We start from the raw sequence: 26,144 nt of genomic DNA, 5'->3' as shown, positions 1-26,144 counted from the left end.
GGAGGACCCGGAGAAAACCCACGAGGTTGGACAGGCGACCCTACTCCTTGCCACGTACAACAGGGGATTCGAAACCACGCCAGTCGACTCAATGACAGACGTTTTGATACAGCGCGCGCACGCTAACCATTCAGCCATCCAACCCCCCCAAGCGGCTGTCTAGGAACTCAGATGGAACCTCTCTAGAATCTAAATTAAGTCTTGACTTAAAAGTTTACTATGATTTCTTTTATAGAGCTCATGCATATCACGCACAGAAAGCCTGTTCCTGGCCTTGAACCTGTGCAATTTCTGATATGATTGGTTAAATTAAGCCAAATGATGCAATTAGAATATTTCCACTCACGTGTAATCTCGTGGTATTTTATTGACACATACAGCCAGCTATATTTTGGTTCTGTAACTCGTTTTATGTGTCAACTGTCACTTACGCACTAAGTTCATTTTAGTACATATATGTGAATTTAATAACTTGCCACCAAAGATATTAATTAATGAAATATACTGCTCCCATTAATTTCAAGAGCAAAAATTCTAGCAATATTATTACACATAAGCCTAAATGAAACAGAGGCTCGGGGCACTTTCTCCCAAATCTATGGGTATATTTACTTAATCCCTAATTAGTGTGTGGTTGCTATTTTCTCCCCCCACCACCCTCTTTTCTTTATGATTATGTTAATCTCTTTCATCTTGTTCCTTTGTCTTTTTATTACATCTTTCATCTGGTTAATTAATTGTTGTAGGCCTATCTGCTAAATGGTTTTTAGTTGTTATCTATATATTACACCTTTCATCTTGTCAACTAATTTGTTGTTATTCATCTATATATTGCGCCACATTTTTGTTAGCTAATCATTATTTGCTTGATAACGATACCTGTATGTGTATTGAAACTTAGCATGTTAATAAAATTCAGAATTAGTACATCCAGATAAGTGTTTTTAATTTTACAAAAGCGGTTTAAAAATATCCAACACCTCTTCAATAATGCCCAAATCAGTGACTGTTTAACGATACAAAATGTCAAATAAATCAAATCGAAATTATAGGTCGATATAAACCCCAATATGGTATCAGTAGCTTTGCGGGTTTTTTTTTTGTTTCTGGTTTTAATTGGCTAATACTGGTGGCAGTGCATCGTCGTTTAACGGCCCGTTTCATACGGAACAGCAATCCAATGAGCGACGGTGAATACTGGAAACCAATTGCAAATCGAGGACCCGGGCTTTTAAAAGTGATCAGGCTGAATGCTGTGTTTTATAGGCGATAATACACAGATTATGACAAATTGTGTCGATTAAGTGGGAAATAAATCGAGAGGTAATATCGTAAGTGTAGTAATAATAATGATATTTGCTGGCATTGGACGAATTAATGACACATTAAACAGTGGATATCATATTTTATGGATTATACCAGCCGCTTTGTTCACAGCTTTTAAACTTGATCATTAGGGGACTATCAACCGACTTGTCTCGGGGTTGTCATTTCCTTGTCATGATGAATACGGGTTAGGGAGACGACATTGTGGATGGTATTATACCAAACCTGCAAATTACTTCTTTGGTTTATACCCTTTTCTATACCAATGGTTACCAAGACTTGACCACCCATGAAGCTAACGATAGAAATGGAGAAACCAGAAATTAAGGATGAAAAGGGTGAAAATGAAGAAAGGGATAAATCAATGGGTCCCAAGGGTATGGTTGATATGTATAGTCAATCGGCAACAATCCATGGAGTTTCGAAAGTTGGAGCTCCACAAATTTACAGATTTAGAAGGTAAGTTGTGCACATCAATACACATAAGATATAAAACTGGTACGCTCTTCGACCCAAACATGCTGAATTCAATCAATTGATCCGATATAGGGTCGCTATAAATGGAGAGAGAGAGAGACATGGGGTTTAACGTCCACTCGACACAAACTAGGTCATTTCGGGACTAACATATGGTTTTAATTTTTATTTCAATAGTTCGCTTGCGCGTAGGGGTCTTTAGCAGTGGGAGGAAACCGGAGGACCCGGAGAAAACCCACGAGGTTGGCGCTATAAATGGACTCTCCATACTAGAATGTATGGACGAACACCGACTCGTGTCTAGGGTTTTTTGGGCCAGGTTCCCCACTTGCATAGAACCAGCGGCTGTCAGGCAGGATACGCCCACATTTTCGAGAGATGGATAGAAAACAAGCTAAAACGAAAGTGATTTTTCCTACAATCAAGGGCCATAATTCAGAAAATTACAATTCGATATGCGCAAATATCGAAAGGAACCAAGATCTTTGAGTTATAAACTTACATTTCAAGTTTCAACAAAATCGGATAAAAAATTGTGACCTCTATAGGGTCCACAACCTTGATATACCATATTTTTACGCAATTTGAGAACGAGGGACGGCCATTTTGTCTGTCAGTTTTGGGCCGATTTTCACGAAATTTGAACTCAGTCGTCCTTAGGGTGTAACGGTGATATAATAATACGTTTTTTTAAATCGGATAAAAATTATGACCTCTATAGGGTCCACAAGCTAAAAACGCGATTTTTCGTACAATCAGGGGCCATAATTCAGTAAGTTACGGTCCGATATGCGCGAATATCGAAAGGAACCAAGATCTTTGGGTTATAAACTTACATTTCAAGTTTCAACAAAATAGGATAAAAATTGTAACCTCTGATATACCATATTTTTACGCTATTTGAGAACGAAAGGCGGCCATTTTATCTGTCGCAGTTTTTGGCCGATTTTCACGAAATTCGAACTCAGTCGCTCTTAGGGTGTAACGGTGATATAATAATATGATTTTTTAAATCGGATAATAATTATGACCTCTATAGGGTCCACAAGCTAAAAACGTGATTTTTCGTACAATCAGGGCCTATAATTCAGGAAGTTACTGTCCCATATGCGCGAATATCGAAAGAAACCGAGATCTTTGGGTTATGAACTTACATTTCAAGTTTCAACGAAATCGGATAAAAATTGTGACCTCTATAGGGTCCACAACCTTGATATACCATATTCTTACGCTATTTGAGAACGAACGGCAGCCATTTTGTCTGTCAGTTTTGGGCCGATTTTCACGAAATTCAAACTCAGCTGTCTTTATGGTGTAACGGTGATGTATTAACACGGTTTTTTAAATCGGATAAAAATTATGACCTCTATAAGGTCCACAAGCCAAAAAACGCGTTTTTGCGTACAATCAGGGGCCATAATTCATGAAGTTACGGTCCGATATGCGCGAATATCGAAAGGAACCAAGATCTTTGTGTTATAAACTTACATATCAAGTTTCAACAAAATCGGATAAAAATTGTGACCTCTATAGGGTCCACAACCTTGATATACCATATTTTTACGCTATTTGAGAACAAACGGCGGCCATTTTGTCTCTCAGTTCTGGGTCGATTTTTACGAAATTCGAACTCAGCCGTCCTTAGGGTGTAACGGTGATATATTAACACGGTTTTTTATATCTGATAAAAATTATGACCTCTATAGGGTCCATAAGCCAAAAAACGCGTTTTTGCGTACAATCAGGGGCCATAATTCATGAAGTTACGGCCCGATATGCGCGAATATCGAAAGGAATCAAGATCTTTGTGTTATAAACTTACATTTCAAGTTTCAACAAAATCGGATAAAAATTGTGACCTCTATAGGGTCCACGACCTTGATATACCATATTTTTACGCTATTTGAGAACAAACGGCGGCCATTTTGTCTCTTAGTTCTGGGTCGATTTTTACGAAATTCGAACTCAGCCGTCCTTAGGGTGTAACGGTGATATATTAACACGGTTTTTTAAATCGGATAAAAATTATGACCTCTATAGGGTCCACAAGCCAAAAAACGCGTTTGTACGTACAATCAGGGGCCGATATGCGCGAATATCGAAAGGAACCGAGATCTTTGGGTTATAGACTTACATTTCAAGTTTCAACAAAATCGGATAAAAATTGTGACCTCTACAGTGTTCACAAGCCAAAAACGTGATTTTTCGTACAATCAGGGGCAATAATCCATGAAGTTACGGTCCGATAGATGCCAATATCGAAAGGAACCGAGATCTTAGGGTGATAAACCTATATTTCAAGTTTCATTGAAATCGGATAAAAATTGTGACCTGAAAATGTGGGCGTATAAAAATGACAAAAGTGTTGTGCTGAGTCGTCAAAAATTGTATAATCCGCTTCTTTCTTCAAGAGGACGCTGACGTCAAATGAGTAATGTACATGTATGTTAGCAATAGCATGTGTTTACGGAGGTTTTGTCATTTCCACCCAAACTGTTTCCGCAATTGTTTAGATTTTCATCAGGAGCCACCGCACTGAAATGAAAGGCTTTTATGGCTAATGTTTTATAAATAGTTATCGCTGATGTTATTAAAACCACACCTCGGGGACCTGTGAAGGTGTTACGTCAGGTATCCCACTTTAACAACCTGGCTAACTTCATAACTGTGGGTGGATATATTGTTCGTTATGCGGTCACATTAAATGCAAATAATTGTTTCATGAGGTTCATGTTATGGGTCTTTCTGGACTTATTTCAGGCTTACATGGGTTACATTACTGATTGTCATGTCCATTGTCCTGACATGCTTAGTCTACATGGAATTTCGACGTTATCAAGAACATCCGTCCTCGACGATTGTAAAGGCTGAATTTCACAACGAGTTGGTTTTTCCGGCCGTAACCATTTGTAACACAAACCAGTATCATCGTAACAGGCTACCCCACCATGTCCCACTTCTGGAGTTGCTTTATAACCTCAGTGAATTTGCCCATATAGGGAAATATCTGAATCAGATAAGAGATACTCACAACAACGGGCCCAGTGAGATAGTCGACCACTCTGGGGATTACCTTTATTCTTTTGCTATGGATGCCGCACATACCCTGGACGAGATGTTTCTGTATTGCACGTGGCAAGGACGCAACATCAACTGCAGTGAGGTTTTTGAAAGGGAGGTAACCGATTTCGGAGTGTGTTATCGCTTTAATGGAAATGCCTCTGATGTATTGACGACGACCACCAGTGGACCTGGTGGGGGGCTGCGTGTGATGCTAGATATTCAGCAAATATTTTCTTTCTTCTCCGCTACATCACAATCAGGCATTAAGGTAAGAAGGCCTACACGGAAACCATGTTTCTTGGCTATTTCGCCTAATATTTTCTTGTTTATAGTCTTATTCCGGGAAAACTTGAATCCTTAATACCCTACAAGAGCAAATGTGCCATTAAACTTCTTCTGACAAAACATGAACAGGCGTTACCACTTTTATAAAGAAAATCAATGTAATGTAATTTTGGACAATATCACTTTGTCAAATAAACTCTGGTGTGTCTAATTATCGAAAATCCATTATCAAACTCTTTTGATAAACGGTTCTCCCGTCGTTACGGTCAGCAGAGGCGTGCTGGCAGGGAATGGAACAAGAAACAGATGTTTGATAACGCTCAAGGGGGAGGGGGGGGTAACCTTAAGTTTGATATGCCTACAATACTTTGGGGCCTCAAGCACGTCTCTGACGGTCAAGACAACTCGGCATATGAGAGAAATGGTTAGTTACCCATCAGGGAATTTTATTTCTGCACAAAATTGGCTAAAGATTCATCAAGCTATACGATCTCAACTTATTCGCATCGACTCCCATGAATAGCAAATCACGGGGGAGTATTTATTGTGCTCCTGAATATTCAGTTCTCCTTCCGAGAACGCCAAACTGGCATTGTCATTATATCAGCAGCAGTAGAAATAATGACACTATCGACGTAGGCATTTTTTCCGAAAATTCGAACGATTGAAATATTAAAAGAACCTGTTCTCCGAATATGCGTCGGTTTGGTCTTTCAGAAATGTTCGAAAAAAAACCCTTAATCCTTTAAATGATCTGGAAGTTCCCACTAAACTTGGCCTTCTTTTTGTAAATGCATCCCGGGACGACATATTTCGAAATATAGAGATACGAATAATTTTGGCCAACCTTACAATTACTGATTTTGCTCGACAAACGACGTTGTTGCTACATTTTGCTGTACATCTTGAATTTCTTTTTGAATTTAAGGTATTATTAAATGAGCCGAATGAAGCTCCGAATTTATTCAATCACGGATTGTTCGTAAGACCAGGGACCTCCACGGCACTCAGTATCAGGAAAGAAGAGGTATGACAGTTATCATGCAATTTCGCATATGAATTATGTACACGATGTATTGGGGATAGGTTTGGTATTGAACTTAATTCATTTGGCATTACGTTGGAGTCAACTTCACGTTTGTTTTATGACTTAAGATGTAATATAATTTTGGCAACCTGGTGTAGGGTTTTAGCCGAACAAACAACATTAACAACCGGGTCATTAAAGATAGAATACAATAAAAGAAGAATAGGCATCTGACGAAAAGATTACCAGTTAGTGATAGGTTACGACATACATTGTACATGATATGTATAGCAGAACGGCGGTAAAATGACAAGGAACACCGTCGTCACTAGTATACCGCCATAGCTGTCCCGCAGTGCAGCGTCGCACGAGTAGCTTAAAGGACAATATTAGTGCCAGTCATTATCACATATGTGATAGAGCTGGTTAAACACATTCCAAATATAATTTATCAGAGAGATCATTGCTACGATAGCTGAGTAATACAGGTTTCCTGAATCGGAAGTGACGAACGCCAAAGGAAAACACGAGTCATCCCTCTATATAACTGACTGATGTGACGAGTGATAACAGATACACGGTCGAATTTCTGCTCACTAATAATTCCTTCGAAGACCAAAAGTTGTTATATGGGACTGTAAGAGGATACCTGACAATTCAATAAAGTAATTAAATGTCATTAGATAAGAGAACACAAGAAAAATAGAAATAGTCCGTACATTCCCTTGTTTATATTCATTCTATACCTTATAAAAACATGTAATTCCGTAATGAATTGTCAGATTTCCTCCCACAGTCTAACACAACAACTTTTTGGTCTTGGAAGGAATTATTAGTGAGCAGAAATTCGCCCATGTATCTGGTATCACTCGTCACTTCAGTCAGTTATATAGGGGATGACTCGTGTTTTCCTTTGGCGTACGTCACCTCCGATACAGGAAACCTGTATTACTCAGCTATTGTAGCAATGATCTCTGTGTTGAAATTCTATTTGGAACGTGTTTAATTAGTTCTATCACATATGTGATAATGACTGACACCAATATTGTCCTTTAACTTGTTACGAAGCGATGCAGCGTCACAGGGTATCGTAACTTATTAGAAAGCAGTGCAGCGTCACACGAGTAGCTTAGATTATTACGAAGAAGTTATTAAACAGATACAATGCATAACTGTATAAAGCAATGCCATCACTGGTTGCCGCATATTGCATTAAGTATGCTTTTTGTCTGTATTTTAAGTCAGTCGGTCTGGGGAGTCCATATAAAGCTTTTGGAACATCCTACTGTTATGATACTGATGAGGAGGGATTTGAGACACCATTGAAGAGATTCGCCAACTACACGTACACCAGAACCACATGTCAAAGAAATTGTGTACTGAACTACATGGCCCACAAATGCAATTGTCGACATTTCTTTAGTCCAGGTAATGTAAATGAAATGAAATGAAATGGGGTTTAACGTCCTACTGGTCTGCTCCGACTGGTCTTATGAAAACGGCTAACACCATACAGTGGGCTATGGGGAAAATTTTGCCAGGACAGCGGCTCTACAGTCTACTCTTGTATTGAATTCCACTTGCCAGGGGTTCTTTCATTTGCACGCCAATATGTACACGGGACCCCAGTTTTCCGTTTCATCCAAACTACTATACGTTGTTCCACGGCAGTCCGTCTGTCCTGTGTCACTGAAACGGAGGAACCACGCCGTAAAATCCCGCTGACCTATCTCGGCCAACACCGGGATCGAACACGCTTAGCGAGCCTACGTCTTCCTCACTAAGCCACCGCGGATCCAAGGTATAAAAAGAAAAATATTTTTCATTAACCACCGATCTCTGTATAGACTAGCTTATAACAATGATATTCCTCTTTTTATTTACCAAGTTTTTTATTTTGTTAGGAACAGAAGTGTATTGTTCTGTAGAACAATTTGAGAACTGTTATCTTCCAACATTGGCAGGTGAGAGGCGTATTTATACATTCATCTCTGTTCGAATGACAGAAATTACGTAACTGGCATGTCTTTATAAAGAGTTCATAAAATTATAGCTGGGTTCTCTGTAAACGTGAAAGTAATCCGCAAAGAATCATGCCATGCTTTAGGACAGTGATTCTCAACCAGTGTGCCGCAAGATCTTCCAAAGTGAGCCGCGAAATTTTGAATAGAACACTAAGAAAATTTCTCACTTGTTGTTGTTAGTGTTTAACGTCCGCTTCCACCGAAGGTGATATCGCAGACAAGTTGTCTTTTTTTTATTTTATTTTCATTATCTTAGCGCACGCGCAGGGGTCTTTCCTGTGGGAGGAAACCGGAGTACCCGGAGTAAACCCACGAGGTTGAGAAGGCGCCCCTATCTCCAAGCCACATACGCTCACATCAGGGATCGAAACCACAACCCCAGCTAGAGGTCGAAGCGTGACACTCTAGACCACTAGGCCATCCCAACCCCCCAATTTCTCACTAAAGAAGCCAGCTATTTAAGTGATGAAATTCGAAACACTGCAATAAAGTAATAAGTTCATAGCTGTGTTTTTCTTTATTTAGTTTGAGTCATTCTATGTGTCTATGACTAGTCTGTATCTATGGCTGTATGTCGTCAATGACTTGTTATGTTTTATTTTGCAAAATTCATATATTTTTTTATATCCCATATATATTTAGCCAGGTGTGCCGCTATTTTTTGACGTGTTCCAAGGTGTGCCGTTGGCAAAAAAGGTTGAGAACCACTGCTCTAGGATATCGACCTCTATATAATTGGGCAGTTTCCACACAAAGCAAGTGCTGCATTTCAGTACAACAATTTACTATTCGGGAATTCTCAATCTAATTAAAATATAGATCTATATTTCGTTTCATTTTTTATACTTTCGATGGCCTACACTACATGTAGATCTAACAAGTTATAGTGGGAGTTCACGTTCTATGACGTCAGGTATTAAGCAAGCGACATTTGACCCGATTACGTCAGTCATTCGATTAAACAATTAGCGACCGCCATGTATTTTTTATCTACTCTTGCTTTGTTTTGATTTCTATTGCCGCTAAGCAAAACAGTAGGACGTTAAACCCCATTTCATTTCATTTTCATTTCTATTGCCGCTAATGTCTACCCCACAGTTCCGCGCAAAAAAGGTCAAACGCTCGATTCGACAGATCATTTGATTGGCTGGCCCCTCATTTCAAGCAGAACACGAGTTAAATAACAACGCTTCCAGATCCAAGTAAAATCGAAATTTTGAACTATAAAAACGAAACGAAATTGGATCTGTGTTTTAATCAGATTGGGGAATTCTAGGACTACGACAACTTTGGTTTTCACCTCATGGGGCCATCTTCTTATTATCTCTTTATGATAAGATTTGGGCTGTTAGGATAAGATATGTTTTTCGCTTTATAGGGCGGTCTATTAGGATATGATCTGGTTTTCACCTTGTGGGGTTATCTCATATCTGTCTTTTATCATAGTTTTTTTTATCGTATTTCAGACAAGAAAATGGAGAAAGTGTTAAATATGTGCACTGCTTGTCCAAGTAGATGTCATACTATCAAGTATAACACACAACTGTCATCGGCTGACTTTGCTTCAAGTTTTATAATTGATTATATGGTTGCTACAAACATGATGCAAGACAAGGAATACATACGGTACGTTGCGTTACGATTAATCATCAATTACCCATTAGAAAATGGGGCCTTAGCTCTCCCTCAGGAACGGTCCTTACGCCCCTCGACTAGCAGATCAACTTGTACAGAGCATCTCGTTTAAAATTAGTGGTCTATAATCCAACCTTCTTGCCCTACCAACGCATGGACCGGGGACAGCTCCTCGTTAAATTTAGTTGTTACAGAAGAAACGATTCTACCACTAAACGACTGCAAGGTAGCCAGAGTGAGCTTAACAGAATGGGTCAATTTGCTTCAGTTGCATGATATAACGCACGTACATACATGTAGTTTGAATTTGTTAATCGCGTTAAAAAAAAATTACGTCATTTCTCGAATTGCAAAACGATTTACATTCATATACGCGAGTCTTACCGGTCTACTGGGAGTTTTCATCCATTGTCGATCTTGTATCCTGTGCTCTTTCACTTTACCGAACATGAAAATGTTAATTTCACAGGATAGTTCATACAATCAATATCTAGTATCCCACCTAATTAGAATACCCGTCCTTTTTCGATGTCCTATATTTATCGTGTGATTAATTGTCAAACAAACGTCTATTTTTCCAACCATGCTGATGCTTAGGCTTTGGCATATTTATATCAAGGACAAACCGTAAATAATTTAGTGCCTCCTTTAAACAAACAAATACTCTTTGGGTTATGAATGATAGAAAAATTTTGTGTAGTAATATGTTTTACACGTTTACCAGGAATAATGTGATTGATCTGAGGATATTCTACGATACCTTGACAGTTACCAAAACAGAACAGATACCAGAGCTGACGGTACAGGGAATCGTCGGTAAGAATAATAATTATGTTTTATCTATCCACCCCAACATGCTTATAAAACGAGAATGTTAAGACAAGGACAAGAAGCTTCCATAAAGCTACGATACCAGATGTAATTGCAAAAAGCTGCTATTGCTGCTGGTCATGGAACTTTCTGGCACAAATTGGAAGACAATCCACTTGGACAAATATGGAAACCTGAACTATGTAGCCGACTACACGGTGTTGGTGCAAAACGATTTGTTTCAAACACAAAACGAAATACTATTTCTCGATTAAAAAGTAGACCGAGCCACGCCGGATCCGTGAGTGTGACTAACCTAGAGATCCCTTTGATGGCGGAGAACGTTCCAGGCTGGTTTGTTGCCTTGATTGGCTTTAGAAGCATGATGAGGGAAGGGGGCGGGCATGGTATCACGTCACGCACCTTATAGCAATATTCCCACAAATTCATTAAAGGTAGAATTTTCTAACATTTTAACTTTATGGTTAAATGTTGTAGATGATTACATTGACGTGGATTATAAGTACAGAACCTCTTTCCTTACGGTTAATCTAGTAGAATCAGGCATTCACGTGCTTTGATAAAGGTGCAGTTGGGATGGAATGAAATGATACATCAAAAGAGACTAACTGATCGGGATATAGTTTTTCGTTTTGTGTTTGAAACCAACTGATTTTATAATGTCCACTATTGCGCTCTGTTCCCCTTTTCTGGCTAAAGTGAGAGTGGCCATAGTGAGGGTGTTGTTTGGTTGGGCTATAAGGTAGGATATATCTAGACTGTTATAGAAGTCTTTAAAGAACCGCTCTACAAAATGGGACTTTGGGCAGCCCGATTCTAACTTAAAACCCTTTTAAAATCTTATCTGAAACTCTTTCATTTTATTTTTTACAGCTGATCTTGGGGGACATATGGGACTGTTTCTCGGGGCGAGTCTGCTCTCACTGACTGAATTGGTCGAGTTCATTGCTCTCCTGATAGTAGAATTCTTCAATAGAAGACGTTTGAAGAAATCTGCTTCTTGTCAACAAAAGAAAGATGAAACCATTTCATGAGTTTTTCACTGTGCCACAGACTGTGGTAATCGTGAACCACGCTGGCGTTGGTAGTTATGGTATCACAATGGTAGTCACGTGCAAACGACTGAAGATATCTAAGGCAAACTGACGTTTGTTCTGATGGCGATTACCAAGAAAGGAAAAAGAATAAATACCGCACAAATATAAACAGCTTTAATCTCTTAATATAGTGTGAATCACATTTAATGAACAATTCTATTAGTAGAGATGAATAAATCTTAAATTTTGTATGTAGGCCTATTTTAATAAACCTGCAAGGGATAAAAACAAAATGGAGTTAGCTAGGATTTAATTCTACATCACATGATCAATTTGTTCTGGAATATTACGAATTAATCCCTATTTGGTGATTTGTATCGGCCGTAACATGCCAAATTTTCGGTTAGTATCGGTCATAACTAACCAAAATCTCACGGACAGATTCGATTCCGGAGTTGGCCGAGAATGTTCGGTAAGATTTCCAGGCTGCTATTGACCCGTCAGTGGTGCAGGGCGGAGGTGCTGGCAGGAACGAAAAACCGCGATCACGTTGGCGTGTATGTAAAAGAACCCGTGCAAGTAAAGGTCGTTGTCCGTCTTCATTAGCCCGGTTGTTGCGGAATAGTAAAACGTTTACGTCACAAATCATATTTACTTCTTGCAAAATCTAGTCCGAAGCAGAAAATATAATTGGACCTCAAAACAGTACAATCTTTCAACCAAAATAGAACTATTCCCTGCTGGTTCACACCGTATCTTGAAAAATAAATTTATATCCCATTCTAATACCGGATGAATTATTTGTTTTACAAATATATGAAATGTATTTACAATGATGGTGATGGGGTTAGTGTAAAAATCCCGAGATGGGGTTTTAATGTACAATGATTGCCACAGGGTTAGTGTGAAATGGCCGAGATGAAGTTAGTGTAAAATGGCCGTGATGTAGCTAGTCGTCCACAATGGCAACCTGGCTTGATAAGCTTGAATCAGTTATGTGGACCTATGAACTTCGAGAATTTGGGATATTATCAAGCCAATCAATGACCCGGAGTGCATGTGGACAATAGGGTTTGAGGGGACATTTTATATTGTTGTTTTAAAACGTCTTCCCGCTCACCTGCCTACCCGGTCATTTAGATGGATGATGGAAGCGTTATCCCGGGAATGTCATTGATCCATAGCTTAGAAAGCCGTGGAAGCCAGAGCGGCTTTACAAGAACCGGGTGCAATGCGAGAAAAAGGGGTGGCCTTACAATTATTTACACAAGTTCCTGTAATAGCACTTTCAAGAACTTAGAGTAGTAGAGAAGAGGCTTTGCTCCATCGTGGTCATTTTGATTTCCAGGAGGTCAAAATTGCAAATATTATTGAGCTTCTTGGGGTTTTGATTCGTCAACCACTTCCAGATCAAAACATGACAAACCACCAAACGACTGCTTTCTGTCATCAAGCACGATTTGATCTACAGGGGTCATTCTGTGGAAATCTGCTATTTTCAGCTTCGTTTCGTCATCGAGTTCCGAGTCCTCTTTGTCCAGGCTTTGTGTGAAGGAAGTCGTAGCTATATTTGCGTTGCGAACATTTCTCACATCGTTACCGTCATAAGGACACGAACATGTTTGTGTACTCGTATCCTCACTGCTGAGCAGGAATCCACATCGTGTACATTTTTCAATGGAAAGGGACACTGCAATACGAATTACTGTAAAAAAAAGAATTGAATTAAAGATAACGTTAATGTCAGTAAATGGACATTACTGTGGTGTGTGTGTTAATACGCTGCACTTCTTTATTAAGACTATTCACTCTCTTGATTGTCCCCCTTTGACCAGTAATAATATTAGCGACCACGCGCCTGCATTCAACAATTGTCTAGGTTTTTTTTGTGGAAACCTAAGAAAATGAAAATCTAAGGAATGAGACGGGTTGAGGAGTTTAATGCTTGGAGGCGGGGTGGGGTGGGGGTGTAAATAAAATATAACAAAAACCCAACCAAACCAGCCCATCAGATGCACTTTGTTCTGGAAACTGCAGCCTTAATAGTGTTAGCGCACTTTACCTCAATATTATGCATGTATCTGGAGGGCAAAGGGGCAATTCAGAGAGACCAGTATACAAATCAACTTATACATTGTATATAAAATTTCATTTAATTAAAACCCCTGTATTCATTATCCCGGTTGGTGCAGAAAAGTAACACGTTAAACCACGTTTCATATATGAAATGCAAATACCTATGCAGATTGTGATATGATAAATAGTCATGGACACTTGACATGCTTTGAGAGTATGTTCACAGATGAAGAACTTATCGCCACAACATAACTACTGAGCTGCACGTGCGACACGAAAAAGCGCCATACATGTGGGAGGGCTTCATTGTCAAATCGGCTCTTGCATAAGATTTACTGTTGAGCGTATCTTTGCTTTAGTGTGTTACGTTTATTTTGCAATGAGACGTCTTCAACATGATGAACGTCTACGTGTTATTGAAATGCTTCAAATGGGTTCTACACAGCGAGCAGTAGCCAACATGCTTAATGTGTCACAGTCTGTGATCAGCAGACTGGAACCGGTACCAAAAAACACACAATGCTGATGATAGACCTCGTTCAGGTCGTCCTAGAGCCACTACACAAGCCCAGGATCGATACATTCGGACACGGGTCCTGCGAAATCGAGGACAAACGGCCAATCAGCTTTCTGTAAACTTGTACCAAGTTACAGGAATTCGAGTTACACCCTAAACGAATAGAAATAGGCTACATGCAGCCGATTTGCATGCGCGACGACCGCGTGTTGTGCCTCCATTAACTCGCCAGCACATGGCAAACAGGCGTCAATGGTGTAGGCAGTGAAGAAGTAGGGGTAATCGTCGATAGGCGCGTGTTATGTTCTCATTTAATCTGGATTTCGCCGATAGGCGTGCTCGCGTTTGGAGGCGTGTAAATGAGCGCCATGCTAACGTTAACTTCAGGCAGCATGACAGGGTCGGGCGTGGGTCTGTTATGGTGTGGGGCGGAATCACCATGACTGTCAGAACGGACTTGCATGTTGTTCAAGGAAGGGTCATTGGTGTGTACTACCGTGACCACATCCTGGCACCGATAGTTCTGCCCTTTGCTCAACGTGCAGGCCAACGTTTCATCTTTCAAGATGATAATGCCTGTGCCCACCACACTCGTGTCGTGAATGACTACCTCCAGCGTCATCATATTGTCCATATGCCTTGGCCAGCCATGAGTCCTGACCTTTCTCCTATAGAGCATGTCTGAGACATGATCGGGAGACGTGTTCGTCGACATCAACGTCAACCGACAACACTGCAAGAACTGGCCGTGGCACTGCAAGAGGAGTGGGTCAGATTGCCTCGTCCTTGGACGGTTTATTAGGGGCATGGCACAACGAATTGATGAATGTCTGGGGATTGGTGGAGCAATTACTCATTATTAAGAGAAAAATCAAAAACGTCCATTTTCACTTTTGACAGTGTATCTCTTCGCGAGTGAAATGGGGTCGTCAGATAAGCCGCCCATATGAACTGTTGGTATTCATGTGTGGGCAATTGGCCTGTTTTTAACATACACTGGTTACCTCTAATAAAAACAGCAGTGCATTTCCGCAGTTTTGTATTGTTTCTGGATATTCCCTACTATTTTTGAAGAGTATATTTCCTCTAAATAATAGTTTAAGATAAGGTGGAGCTTTTGCGAGAAATATTAATTTTTTCTACCCTGTTGCGATGTTTGTAAACGCAGGTAAAATACAATATAAACTCGACTATAGATAGGTGGCGTCAGAATCTGGACTCCTTTATAGATAGTACGTCTCCAAAGTTATACATTAAATTACTGACAAAGTTCTTATAGAATATTACAATAATCTACAAAAATGCACTTACAATCAGCAAGTGTTTCTTTCTGCTCGTCGATTTCTCTTGATCGGGATCCTGAAATGGCCACAATCTCATCCGGCTGGATTGTCTTTTCAAAATATTTTACTTTCCTTGAAGCCTGACAAAATATATAAATTCATTCAATAATGTTTGATATTTCGACCTACTTTGGAATAAAGTTAAATTTAGTACTATCGATCCGACAAATGAAAAATCCATATACAACTGAGTAGTATAATAGTACGTCCATTTCGACAGTAAGCATGCTCTGCTTCCCGCCCGACATCCACTTCACTCTTTCGCTATCAGTCAACAAACAGTACGTTGGATCCAAAACCTTTCAAACAGCTTCGTGGGCGTCTATACTGACGCGGTATCAAGTGATTCGATGATTTCGAAATTTACCCCTGCCACCAGAATCGAATAGTTCATAGACCATACCCTGTATGCTAAACCAGCTACTAGATGGATCGGTAAAATAGGAAGAAGGCCTGCTGTCACATTCCATTTAAATGCTGGATTAAATAAATCACCACTCGTCACACCAAATCTTCCACCAATACACGTCATGTCCTGTCCCATAGTGCCTACTGCCCACTGTTCTACTGCAGGACCAAAGTCTAACTGAAATTAAAGATACATTCACACTAAAGTATTTATAGACAAATACTGGATTCTCTTAACAACACCCATCGGCAGCTCACAAAACGAGATTGTGAGGGTATCCCTAACAGGCAGCCTGTCTCCTGGGTTAAATGTGTTTATCTAATGGCTAACTGTTGTTAGAACATGGGGTGAATTAGACGTCTAGTAGACCCGGTGATTAAATGACAGAAAAAGAAGATGACGAGGTTAATCCAGGAATTAACTTAGGTTTCGATATTTATGGTAAACGGACACAGACAAGCTGAAATGTATTCTCCCTCCATCAAGTCACGTGGTAAATATAGCTGACCAAAATATATTCCGATTTTGATGGAAAATGTTGATAAATAAATTAGTTTCAATATATTTTTAATTCAAATATATCAACAAATCATAGAGTTTGTATGCTACAAATTATTGACAAATTATTTTATTTTAAAAAGAACGCCCTTTTGTGTATGTAAACTTGGGAATAATCTATTATTTTTAAATAAAGAAATGTGTTAAAGGACCAACCAGCCAGATCGTTCACATATATTTTAGGAGTTGTCCAATATTTTAAAACAAAGACTGTTGTTATTATCTATAACATAAATCGTCACGAAGAATAGACAAACTTAATTTTATATAGCTACGGGAGATAAAGATGGTGGCTCAGTGAGTCAGGCGCTGGTTCGCTGGGTTGGGTTGCGGTGTTGACTGCGAAAGCTCTGGATTTTCCGACGTGGTTCCCCTTGTCAGTGATCCAGAGCAGAGGGCCTGACAATGACAAGTTGGTGTGCACGTAAAAGAACCTTTGACAACGGAAATTCAATTGCTGTCTGGGCAAAATGTTCCTTATAGCACACCCTCTGTCAGCATTAGCCCGGTAGTTGCAGAAAAGTAAGACATGAACCCCAGTTCATTCATTCATTCATTCATTCATTCAATGTGATCTTAAACTCTATAACATTTATTGTGACATACTGGGGCTTTATTGGGGTCACACGGTAAGTATGTATAAAACATATCATTTCCGACGCTATGACATCTTATTTATTTCAAAGTGTGGACATAGTCAACACATTACAATTTATTCTTTTCTACTTTAAGTTTCATGCTCTGTTAATTGTGGTTTAAAGTGCATTTCAGTTGACACCATTTCTTTATGGGAAAGTCATGTATGGGTGTTTTGATAAAGCGGATTGTATACAAATAATTTAATCAATAACGAAAGTTATTAGGATTGGAGCTCGAGTTTGTATGATCCATTATCTAAAATTAGTCTATACCTCAAAATATTTCCAGTCTATTAATAATGTATGTTGTCAATGGAATAAATTAAAACATTTTAAAGGGCGTATATGAATTAGTCAAAACCAATCTTTCAATTAATATTTCGTCGGCTCAATCTTAGATCGCAGTAGTAAAATAGGTTTTAATTATATACATACAAATTTCAAAACTAAAGTCGCATTGTTGCAAATGAAACAAATGGGTGACATCGGTTTATTATTCCCTCATTATTTCCCTTATTTTTTCAACAAGCCACTTAATGACTGATAATATACAATACAGTATCCAATAGTAATACGTTAACCTTATAATAATATAAGATAAACAGAAATGAAATCAAATGAAATGGGGTATAACGCCTACTGTTCTGCTCCGACAGGGCTAATGAAGAGGGGCATACGCCATGCTATGCGCCACGGCCTACTCTTATATCGAATTCTAACTGCCAAGGGATCGTTTACTTGCACGCCAATGTGTACTTGGGGGCTCGGTTCCCATCCGAACGACTAGACAGCTATCCTTGTCAGGCCCTTCGTTCTACACCACTGACAAGGAGAAACCATGCCGGAAAATCACGATGAACTTTCTCGGCCAACACCGTACCCGGATCTTACCAGTCCAAGGGTCTGGTGCTAACTTCTCAAGTTCCATGCCCTTTCCAAAATTGGTCTTCGGTCTTAGTATTATTTAATGGACTATTGATTTCCATGCTTGACAACTGAGGGAAGTTGAATTGAGTTTATAAAGGTCTGGTGATTTTGTCAAATCGAAATATTCCCAAATACCTAAATGAGAGCCGAGTGGTTCTATCGTTCTATAAATTTCATTTTCTGTATCATGACGTGGACATCTATTTTTAGAACGCTTCGTACATCCTTGGCTTGTTTCGTGTGCTTTACATATAACATGTAAGCCTACAAGTATAATAATCCATTGAATGGACAATAAACTGTTTAAGCCATTGACATTGTGAAAGGATTTCTGTAAAAGCGGTTAAGAACTGTCATTATTCGAGAAGTCATAGACATATAAATGAAAATAGGTCAACAACAATAACTGATCATGTTCGATTTTAGAAGTATAGAATACACACCTCAATTGCATATCTTTTATTGTCAGGTAACGTCGTCATCACTTCGTGTAGCTGCTTTATCAATGACGTCATACCTCGCGAGCTTGGTGTGATGAAAACTACGAAGGGAACTGTAGAAGAAAAATTCTTATATTATAAAGTTGTATTTTCGTTTAAATAATTTATTCATTTTTTCTGAGCTACACGAAATAGTAAAAGTTCGATTTCCATTTACTTTTGTAACACTGGATCTTGACTGTTTATTTTTGTTCTATCCATCGCATGTCTGTGTGGGCCCACTCATTAAAGTAATATATGTAATAACAAAACAAACTTCCCAGGGGTGGTGTCATAGGTCGGACGAGGTAGTGTTGCTATATTTCAACATAAATCTTCACAATGTACAATTCGGGTTTATTTTTCGTAGATCTAGATGAATTGTTAAAATGTTTAATAACAAAACAGGTTTCTTATGGATCCGGTGAGGGTGGGGCATATGTGTGGCTGTACTACATAAAATAAAACTTGCTTTACATATGCACATAATTTACATATATATAATTTACTATCCCGCATATATAGTGTACAGATTTGTACGGTGGCCTGTTAGTGCCATACACTGATTTATACCTTCTTCTTGAAATTTACTTCATATGAGAAATCGCAGTGAAAACTGTGATAAGTAAAAAAAACCATGAAAAACCTTTCCACCGCGGTGTGAATATTTTCTCCGCCCGCCGTGTAAACATTTTCTCTGCGGTGTAAATATTTTCTCCGCGGTGGAAACATTTTCTCCGCGGTGTAAACATTTTCTCCGCGGTGGAAATATTTTCTCCGCGGTGGAAATATTTTCTCCGCGGTGGAAAGGTTCTTCATGTTTTTTTTGATGTATCACAGTTTTCACTGCAATTTCTCATATGAAGTAAATTCTATGTATGGCACTGAAAACTGTGATAAATCAAAAAAACATGAAAATATTTACACCGCGGAGAAAAAATTTCCACGCAGAGAAAATGTTTCCAACGCGGAGAAAATATTTACACCGCGGAGAAAATGTTTAAACCGCGGAGAAAATGTTTACACCGCGGTGGAAAGGTTTTTCGTGTGTTTTTTTTTTATTTATCACAGTTTTCACTGCGATTTCTCATATGAAGTAAATTTCAAGAAAAAGGTATAAATCAGTGTAAGGCACTAACAGGCCACCGTAGATTTGAGAGGCAATACGGATTGTATTGAATAGGTTGAACTTACTATCTATATCCTCTCCTGTTAAAATATGGCGATGTAAAGTTAGAGATAAAACCGTTGTTCGTTTGCTAAGTCTGTCTATAATGTCTTCCAAATCTTCCTTTGATGTACATTGTACTGTCCTTAAAATAATTAAAACATAAACGAATAAGAATTTTTTTTAAAATTGTAGATTAAATAAGAGTTAGTTATTTTGTTGTTTTTGTTTATTCAAGTGACATATGTCAAGGTTATCACTATTATAGTGAATTGCTAGACTAAATGATCGTATCTTATATAGAAATACATTAACATTTTGTTCCGCCGTCACGCTTTTATAATTCATTTTATACGTTTTAATCTTATCACATTTCTTGGTGTGAAAACTTTGCTGATTTTTTTTTAGCCGAAAACGCGGATTCTTTCGCTGCCAACAAGAGTAGACGAAAGTTATGGGCAAATCAGGCCAAGCATACTCGTTCTGAATCGACATCCATGTAGCTAAACCATAATTTTTAAAAAAAATTAAGAGTATTAAAATACTTTAACTATTTACTTACCATGTTTGGGTCAATTTATCCATTTTCCCAAGTTTTGATGACTGTATTGTGTCAGTCTCCATGAAAACATTAACTAAATTTTTATTGTGGGCAATTTCTCTGGACCGGTATTCAAATGCGTCGCATATGGCGGTTGGTCGAGCGATGAACATCTTCATTGGTACCATTACTAATCCAACATTATCAATAGCATCGAATGTTAATATCATGCTTTTGATATCGTTCTCTGCCTCTGATATGCCTGCTTGCTTCACTTGAATACATGCTGCAGCCATATTTAGGTTATAATCTAAACATAAACGATAAAATAAATGTAAATACCTCAGGGGATAATATTTCAGACATGTATGACATTCTGGACACGGCGTCATTAAATGTGTTTTGGTTTATACACTGTGAAAAATTATAAGGTAGTTTACACCAATTCGGGTGGAAACTAGTTGCCAGGGGTAACTCCTAGCCTTTAGTGGTGTAAACTGATAATACCCAACTAGTGTAGAACATTACACCAATTCAGGTGGAAACTAGCTGCTACCGCCAGTGGTGTAACCTGCCTGGTGCAACCGTGTAAGTGTTACACTTACATGTATATAGTTTACAACCCTGGGTGTAGCTTATGCATTATCCCTCAAGGATGTTTTGTAAATTGCACTTCCATTTTAATCATTACACCAACGCGGGTGTAATTTGTTTTGTTGAATATTTATTTCAAGCCAACGACTTCTAAAATCAGAAAACTTGAAATTGGCTATCGGTCTGTATGATAATTAGTATAGGGCGTTAAGCTTCACTTTACAACGACATTAAATTGACAAATATCCATCAGACTGATTCAAATCCAACCGCTGTTGGGCGATTAGACAATCTGTATCAATTTACAATGAATATAAATCACGAGGAAAAATCAATACACATATCCTTACAACTTAGCTGAATAATGTGGTTTATTCATTTATGGACCTCACCTGAATTGACAATAATTAATCAAGATATAGTACTTGGTAATGTTTTAGAACATGTACACGTCTAAAATATACAAGCTAAAATAATCTATACTTGAAGTATTCTTAAGATTATTATACATGATACAAAGATACTCAAATTGGAGTGCACAAACACTTTTGTAACGCAAGATACGGTGTAAATTAACACCTTATTCGGATGAATGTTTCCCTAATAATAATTACACCTGTTGGTGTAAATGCAATAAATCGCTTGTAGAGGTGTGCTCATCCCAAACATCCTTTATCGGCTACAATTACATCACTCCTAGTGTTCTGTACTCATGAATATCGATTGCACTTTTGCATTGGATTTATTCCCCAATGATAGTTACACTTTTTGGTGTAAATGCAGTATAACACTGGTAGTGGTGTAGATTATCCAAAACACCCCACAATTACACCTATTCGGATGTTCAGTAGTCATGAATGGTTACACTTGTTATGTGTAGCTCTTTTAGTTGGTTACACTGGTGAAAGTGTTACATTTTAAAAACGCTAGCTGTGGTGTAAAGTTTACACTTAATTAACACCCATTTTAACAGTGTCAACACGTTTCTCGCGACAAGAACCCATAACCCACGAGGTTGTATCGTAATACAAATCTTTGTGGAAAGGCAGGTGTTCTTTAAAGGGAAGGTGCAGGGTTCAAAACCCGGGGTGAACCGAGACGAAATTTCGGGATTTTTGAGGTCCGGTTCTCAGGCCATAGTTAAGGGTGGCTCCGGAGGGGTTAAGAAGAAAAAAAGTGAGTCGATTCAGACGAGACACAAAACCGAGGTCTATATATCGTGTATACATCGTGTATAGAAAAACAGAACCTTTGGTAGTTGGAATTTGAAGAAGGGTAGGCACCAACGCTTCTGTCCTGGACAATATTACCCCCCCCCCCCCCCAACATGATCAGAGTGTTGTTGTGATACCTTCCCATTCCATTCCTTTCTTTAAACGGGCATAACATAACAGCAGAACTTAATTGGATTGATTTATTGCTCATCATGGAATGTCAATATTGAAATCTACAGAAAGTTCAAAATGTACGGTATCGTGCTGCTTTAAACTTGTTACCATCTATTCACACCCAATGTGTCTTTTAAATGGGTGGTTTTCGGCGAGAAAAGTATCACACTTAAAAATGGTTTTGGGGAGAAAGAGAGGGGAATGAAATGAGGCTTAACGTCCTATTTTACTGCTCCACCCGAGCTAATGAACACTGGCATACCGCCATACAGGACACCTCTCATATCGTACGCAACTAACGTACGAAAATTAAATGGTAGCTGGCTTTTTTTTTCGCACGTATACAGTGAATGGCCATTTTGCTCAGTAATCCCAGCCAGACTTTGGCTATTTTTTTAAAAATTGCGTTAAATTTTTGTTTAGAACTGAAATAAATTAACTTTTAGTCAATCCCCACGCTAAAAACATTAACAGAATTGATTGTGTATATCTGAAATAGACACGACCGAAGCACAAAATAGTGCCAATATGCCGACGCAAAATCTAGAGTTGTAGATGATGTTATTTTTGTGAAAAATCATTGGAAGAAGCGATAAGACGTTATGTACGGATTATACCGTCCTAAAGGCTGCAAGAAGGCTATTTTTGGTCTTCGAAGGAATTATAAGCGAGCAGAAATTCGGCCGTATATCCGTTATCACTCGTCACATCAGTCAGTTATATAGAGAGATGACTCGTGTTTTCCTTTGGCGTTCGTCACTTCCTACTCAGGAAACCTGTATTACTCAGCTATCGTAGCAATGATCTCTGTATTAAAATTATATTTGGAATGTGTTTAACCAGCTCTTTCACATATGTGATAATGACTGGCACCAATATTGTCCTTTAACATGAGGGCGTATACAAATGTTTCTGTAAGTTCATCAGTATCCAATTTAAGCTCTCGACAAAAATAATAGAATCTGTTATAAGCTGAAGACAATTAAACCATATATATGAAGATCTATGTTATACATCTTTGCGTCGTAAGTTTATTTAGTACTTTGGTCCCTGTTTGTGATTGCATCGTACTTATTGGTAAAGAAAGATGGACTCTAACTAACTGAATGTATTCCTTAATGCATTTTCATTCAATTGAATTGCAAGTTTTTTTATGTATGAGTTACGACATATCTATCACACATTAAATTCGTTGTCTAAATACTCTATCCAGTGTAAGCTATTATCGGTACTACGTCGAATTGCTAAAATTTCATTTATTCATAATTTTGGGCGCAATTGACAAAAATGTATTTTTCGCTGGTTTGTAAGACTGACTAGATGAAATTCAATTTGCGACCTCTTTAATATTGTAGGGAATGTTTCCGAGCTAGAGAACCAGGATGTTATGTTGAAATTGACTTCACTCTAAGGTGACAGCAGTCGATCAATCCTTAAACGGTTTACATGATGAAAATGATTACTTTAATTGTAAATATATCCGGTTTTATGAAAAGCCAAGCCTCTTGGACATTCCCTGAGATTTCTTAAAGTGCTTCAACTAGTCTCTATCATCCAAGAGGTTCTGGGTGACCGAGACTACGTTTCAACTAGTCATTATAACGTAGAATTAAAACACAGACTATTTGGTATAATTATAAAGATAAAGAATGATTTTGTTTTAAAAAGAACTGTTTAACATTTGCTTTGTGCCAATGATCTAAAGTGACGAGCTCTGTACACGGGGCATGGTATGTTTAATCTGTTTGGGTGGAGCCATTTTTTAGATGTAGAATGTATTTATTTTGAATTAAATGGGGTGGGGGTCGTCGCATAGTCTAACACGTGCGCTTAAAATCTTAAGGCCTATCATTGAGTCAATGGTGTGGTTTCGGTCCTAAGCTTGTAACTGGTGCAGCCATTTATAAACGTAGAATAATGGGGTGGGGGCTTATGTGCGCTTATAGTCTGTCATTGAGTCAAGTGGCGTGTTTTCGATCCAAAGCTTGTACCTGACAAGGAGTAGGGTCGCCTGTCCAACCTCTTTGATATTCTCCGGTATCCTCCCACTGCTAAGAAACCCTGCGCACAAGCGGTTTTTTTAAAATAAATTTGTACCACATGTTACTCTCGAAAAGACTTTGAATGTGCTGTGTTTGCGTTAAACCGCACTTCTCTCTTAATTTAAAGGTCAGCTTTGATATAACTAACAATATGTTTGTAGTGAATTTACGAATCATTCACATTGGATATGTATATCGAAAACCGTGGTCTCCTCACACTGCAGGCAGATAGGAAAGTCTATTTAGTTTTTGTTTGAGGTCGTTTAAGATATAATAGAATATAGCTAAAACACTTGTTTATTTGGACGAAGAGAAACGTATTTAAATAGCAAAAGTGCATAAGGCCACATATACAAATTCGTAATTTCCTGTTTAAATAAAGACGCGGAAACCCCAAACCTGGGTATATAATATATATATATATATATATATATATATATATATAAATTCTATAAAGATTTCTGCATGGAAAACTGTACAATAAAACACAACCAATACCCCCCCCACCACCACCACCACCGCACTCCTTACCCCACACACAAACAGATCACGCCCTCAAACATCCACCAACACCCAAACAGTTTAGGTTAATGAAATAGGATAGCTGGATTTATCAACAAATTTAACCGTTTTAATCCTTAAAGTCTGCTTTTTAATACCTGGTATGTGAAATAAACAAAGAAGGTAAAAAAAATAAACGACCCAACATTCACGTCAGTTAATTTTATGCATTTTGAGCAGACATTTTAGTATTGATATAAAACAATAATTCCAATTGTGGTATTAATTTAACCTTCTATGTAACTAATTCTAAATTGAGTTTCACAAAACTAGTTTTTTGGTCTTTTCCAGTGTCATTACCTTCTAATTGTTTCTATATCAAGTATTCAGACATTTGCATTTATTATGTTTAATTAAGTAACTGTTTAAATATAATTGTTTGTATATCCATAATTTATAATTACATTTATATTAAATAAGTGTTTTAAACAGACTGATATTTCCAGGGAAAAAAACATGGAATATAATTATATATATAAGAGACATTGGCATCTTTATATATTTGATAAATTAATAAAACTATGCTAAGTTACAAAAATTAATCATTTTTACGTTTTCATGTAAATGTATGTATTATTTTGTAGTGTATCTTTGTATATTTTATTTTTAATTTTAGTTAAAGTAGTAATTGACCAATCTCACTAATCTTTTAAGTCTTTTTAACTGTTAGGGTTTTTACTTAATGTAACGATATATATTACGTATTATATAATTATATTAATCCTAAGGTTGGATACATATTCCATATTCTACTGTAACTTTAGTCCTGTGATCGGCTCACCCTATAGCGATCTCGTTATTTTGACCGTTAGCCAGTTTGTTAACTATTTATTCCGAATTATGGTCGTTAGTGTTGGAATAAGCTACAACACACAGAAAACAGCACTGCCATAAAGTAGAGATAATGTTTAAATCATGGTTAAATTTACTGTAATATTAATATATATGAGTCTACATTGAAAAACTTTAGAATTAAATTGTAAATAGAAATTAAAATTCGCTTCTAAAATTAAGATTAAAATTGATTAAAGACATTAAGTACTTACTTCGTCACTGTTGATATTTGTTTACTTCTATCGCCTACATGTAATTCCTTAAACAAGTCATATAAGTTCAAACGTCTCTATATATATCCTGAACAGTTGAGCTCGTTAAAGGTCAAGGGTGGAAGGATTCGGTCCAACTAACGCTGTTGTTT

General features: G+C 37.9%; 2 protein-coding genes across 2 annotated transcripts; one reads left to right on the top strand and one right to left on the bottom strand.

Moving 5' to 3' along the window:
• The first annotated feature begins 1,513 nt into the window (after nucleotides 1-1,513).
• Nucleotides 1,514-11,864, top strand: LOC126831115 (acid-sensing ion channel 1C). Its single transcript, XM_050561749.2, has 8 exons — nucleotides 1,514-1,785; nucleotides 4,564-5,134; nucleotides 6,080-6,178; nucleotides 7,420-7,606; nucleotides 8,083-8,142; nucleotides 9,669-9,828; nucleotides 10,562-10,653; nucleotides 11,542-11,864. The coding sequence occupies exons 1-8, from the start codon at nucleotides 1,616-1,618 to the stop codon at nucleotides 11,700-11,702; spliced, it is 1,500 nt and encodes a 499-aa protein (XP_050417706.1). The 5' UTR covers nucleotides 1,514-1,615; the 3' UTR covers nucleotides 11,703-11,864.
• On the bottom strand, nucleotides 11,865-26,142 carry LOC126831116 (uncharacterized). The gene is made up of 7 exons (XM_050561750.2): nucleotides 25,993-26,142; nucleotides 20,383-20,671; nucleotides 19,847-19,965; nucleotides 18,617-18,726; nucleotides 16,045-16,227; nucleotides 15,610-15,721; nucleotides 11,865-13,410 (listed from the first exon to the last, which is right to left on the bottom strand). Exons 2-7 carry the CDS (start codon nucleotides 20,655-20,657, stop codon nucleotides 13,073-13,075), a joined length of 1,137 nt encoding a protein of 378 aa, XP_050417707.1. The 5' UTR covers nucleotides 20,658-20,671; nucleotides 25,993-26,142; the 3' UTR covers nucleotides 11,865-13,072.
• Between the last annotated feature and the right edge of the window lie 2 nt (nucleotides 26,143-26,144).

Source organism: Patella vulgata, chromosome 8 (assembly GCF_932274485.2).
Source record: "Patella vulgata chromosome 8, xgPatVulg1.2, whole genome shotgun sequence".
In the NCBI taxonomy this organism is placed as follows: domain Eukaryota; kingdom Metazoa; phylum Mollusca; class Gastropoda; family Patellidae; genus Patella; species Patella vulgata.
This window is presented reverse-complemented; position numbering and strand designations above follow the sequence as displayed.

Coding starts and splice junctions, on each gene's coding strand:
- LOC126831115 (XM_050561749.2), top strand. CDS start 1,616: ATGAAGCTAACGATAGAAATGGAGAAACCAGAAATTAAGGATGAAAAG. Junction 7,607..8,082: donor TCGACATTTCTTTAGTCCAG/GTAATGTAAATG, acceptor TTATTTTGTTAG/GAACAGAAGTGTATTGTTCT. Junction 10,654..11,541: donor GACGGTACAGGGAATCGTCG/GTAAGAATAATA, acceptor TATTTTTTACAG/CTGATCTTGGGGGACATATG.
- LOC126831116 (XM_050561750.2), bottom strand. CDS start 20,657: ATGGCTGCAGCATGTATTCAAGTGAAGCAAGCAGGCATATCAGAGGCA. Junction 18,727..19,846: donor AACAGGAGAGGATATAGATA/GTAAGTTCAACC, acceptor TTTCTTCTACAG/TTCCCTTCGTAGTTTTCATC. Junction 16,228..18,616: donor ATAAAAGATATGCAATTGAG/GTGTGTATTCTA, acceptor CTTTAATTTCAG/TTAGACTTTGGTCCTGCAGT.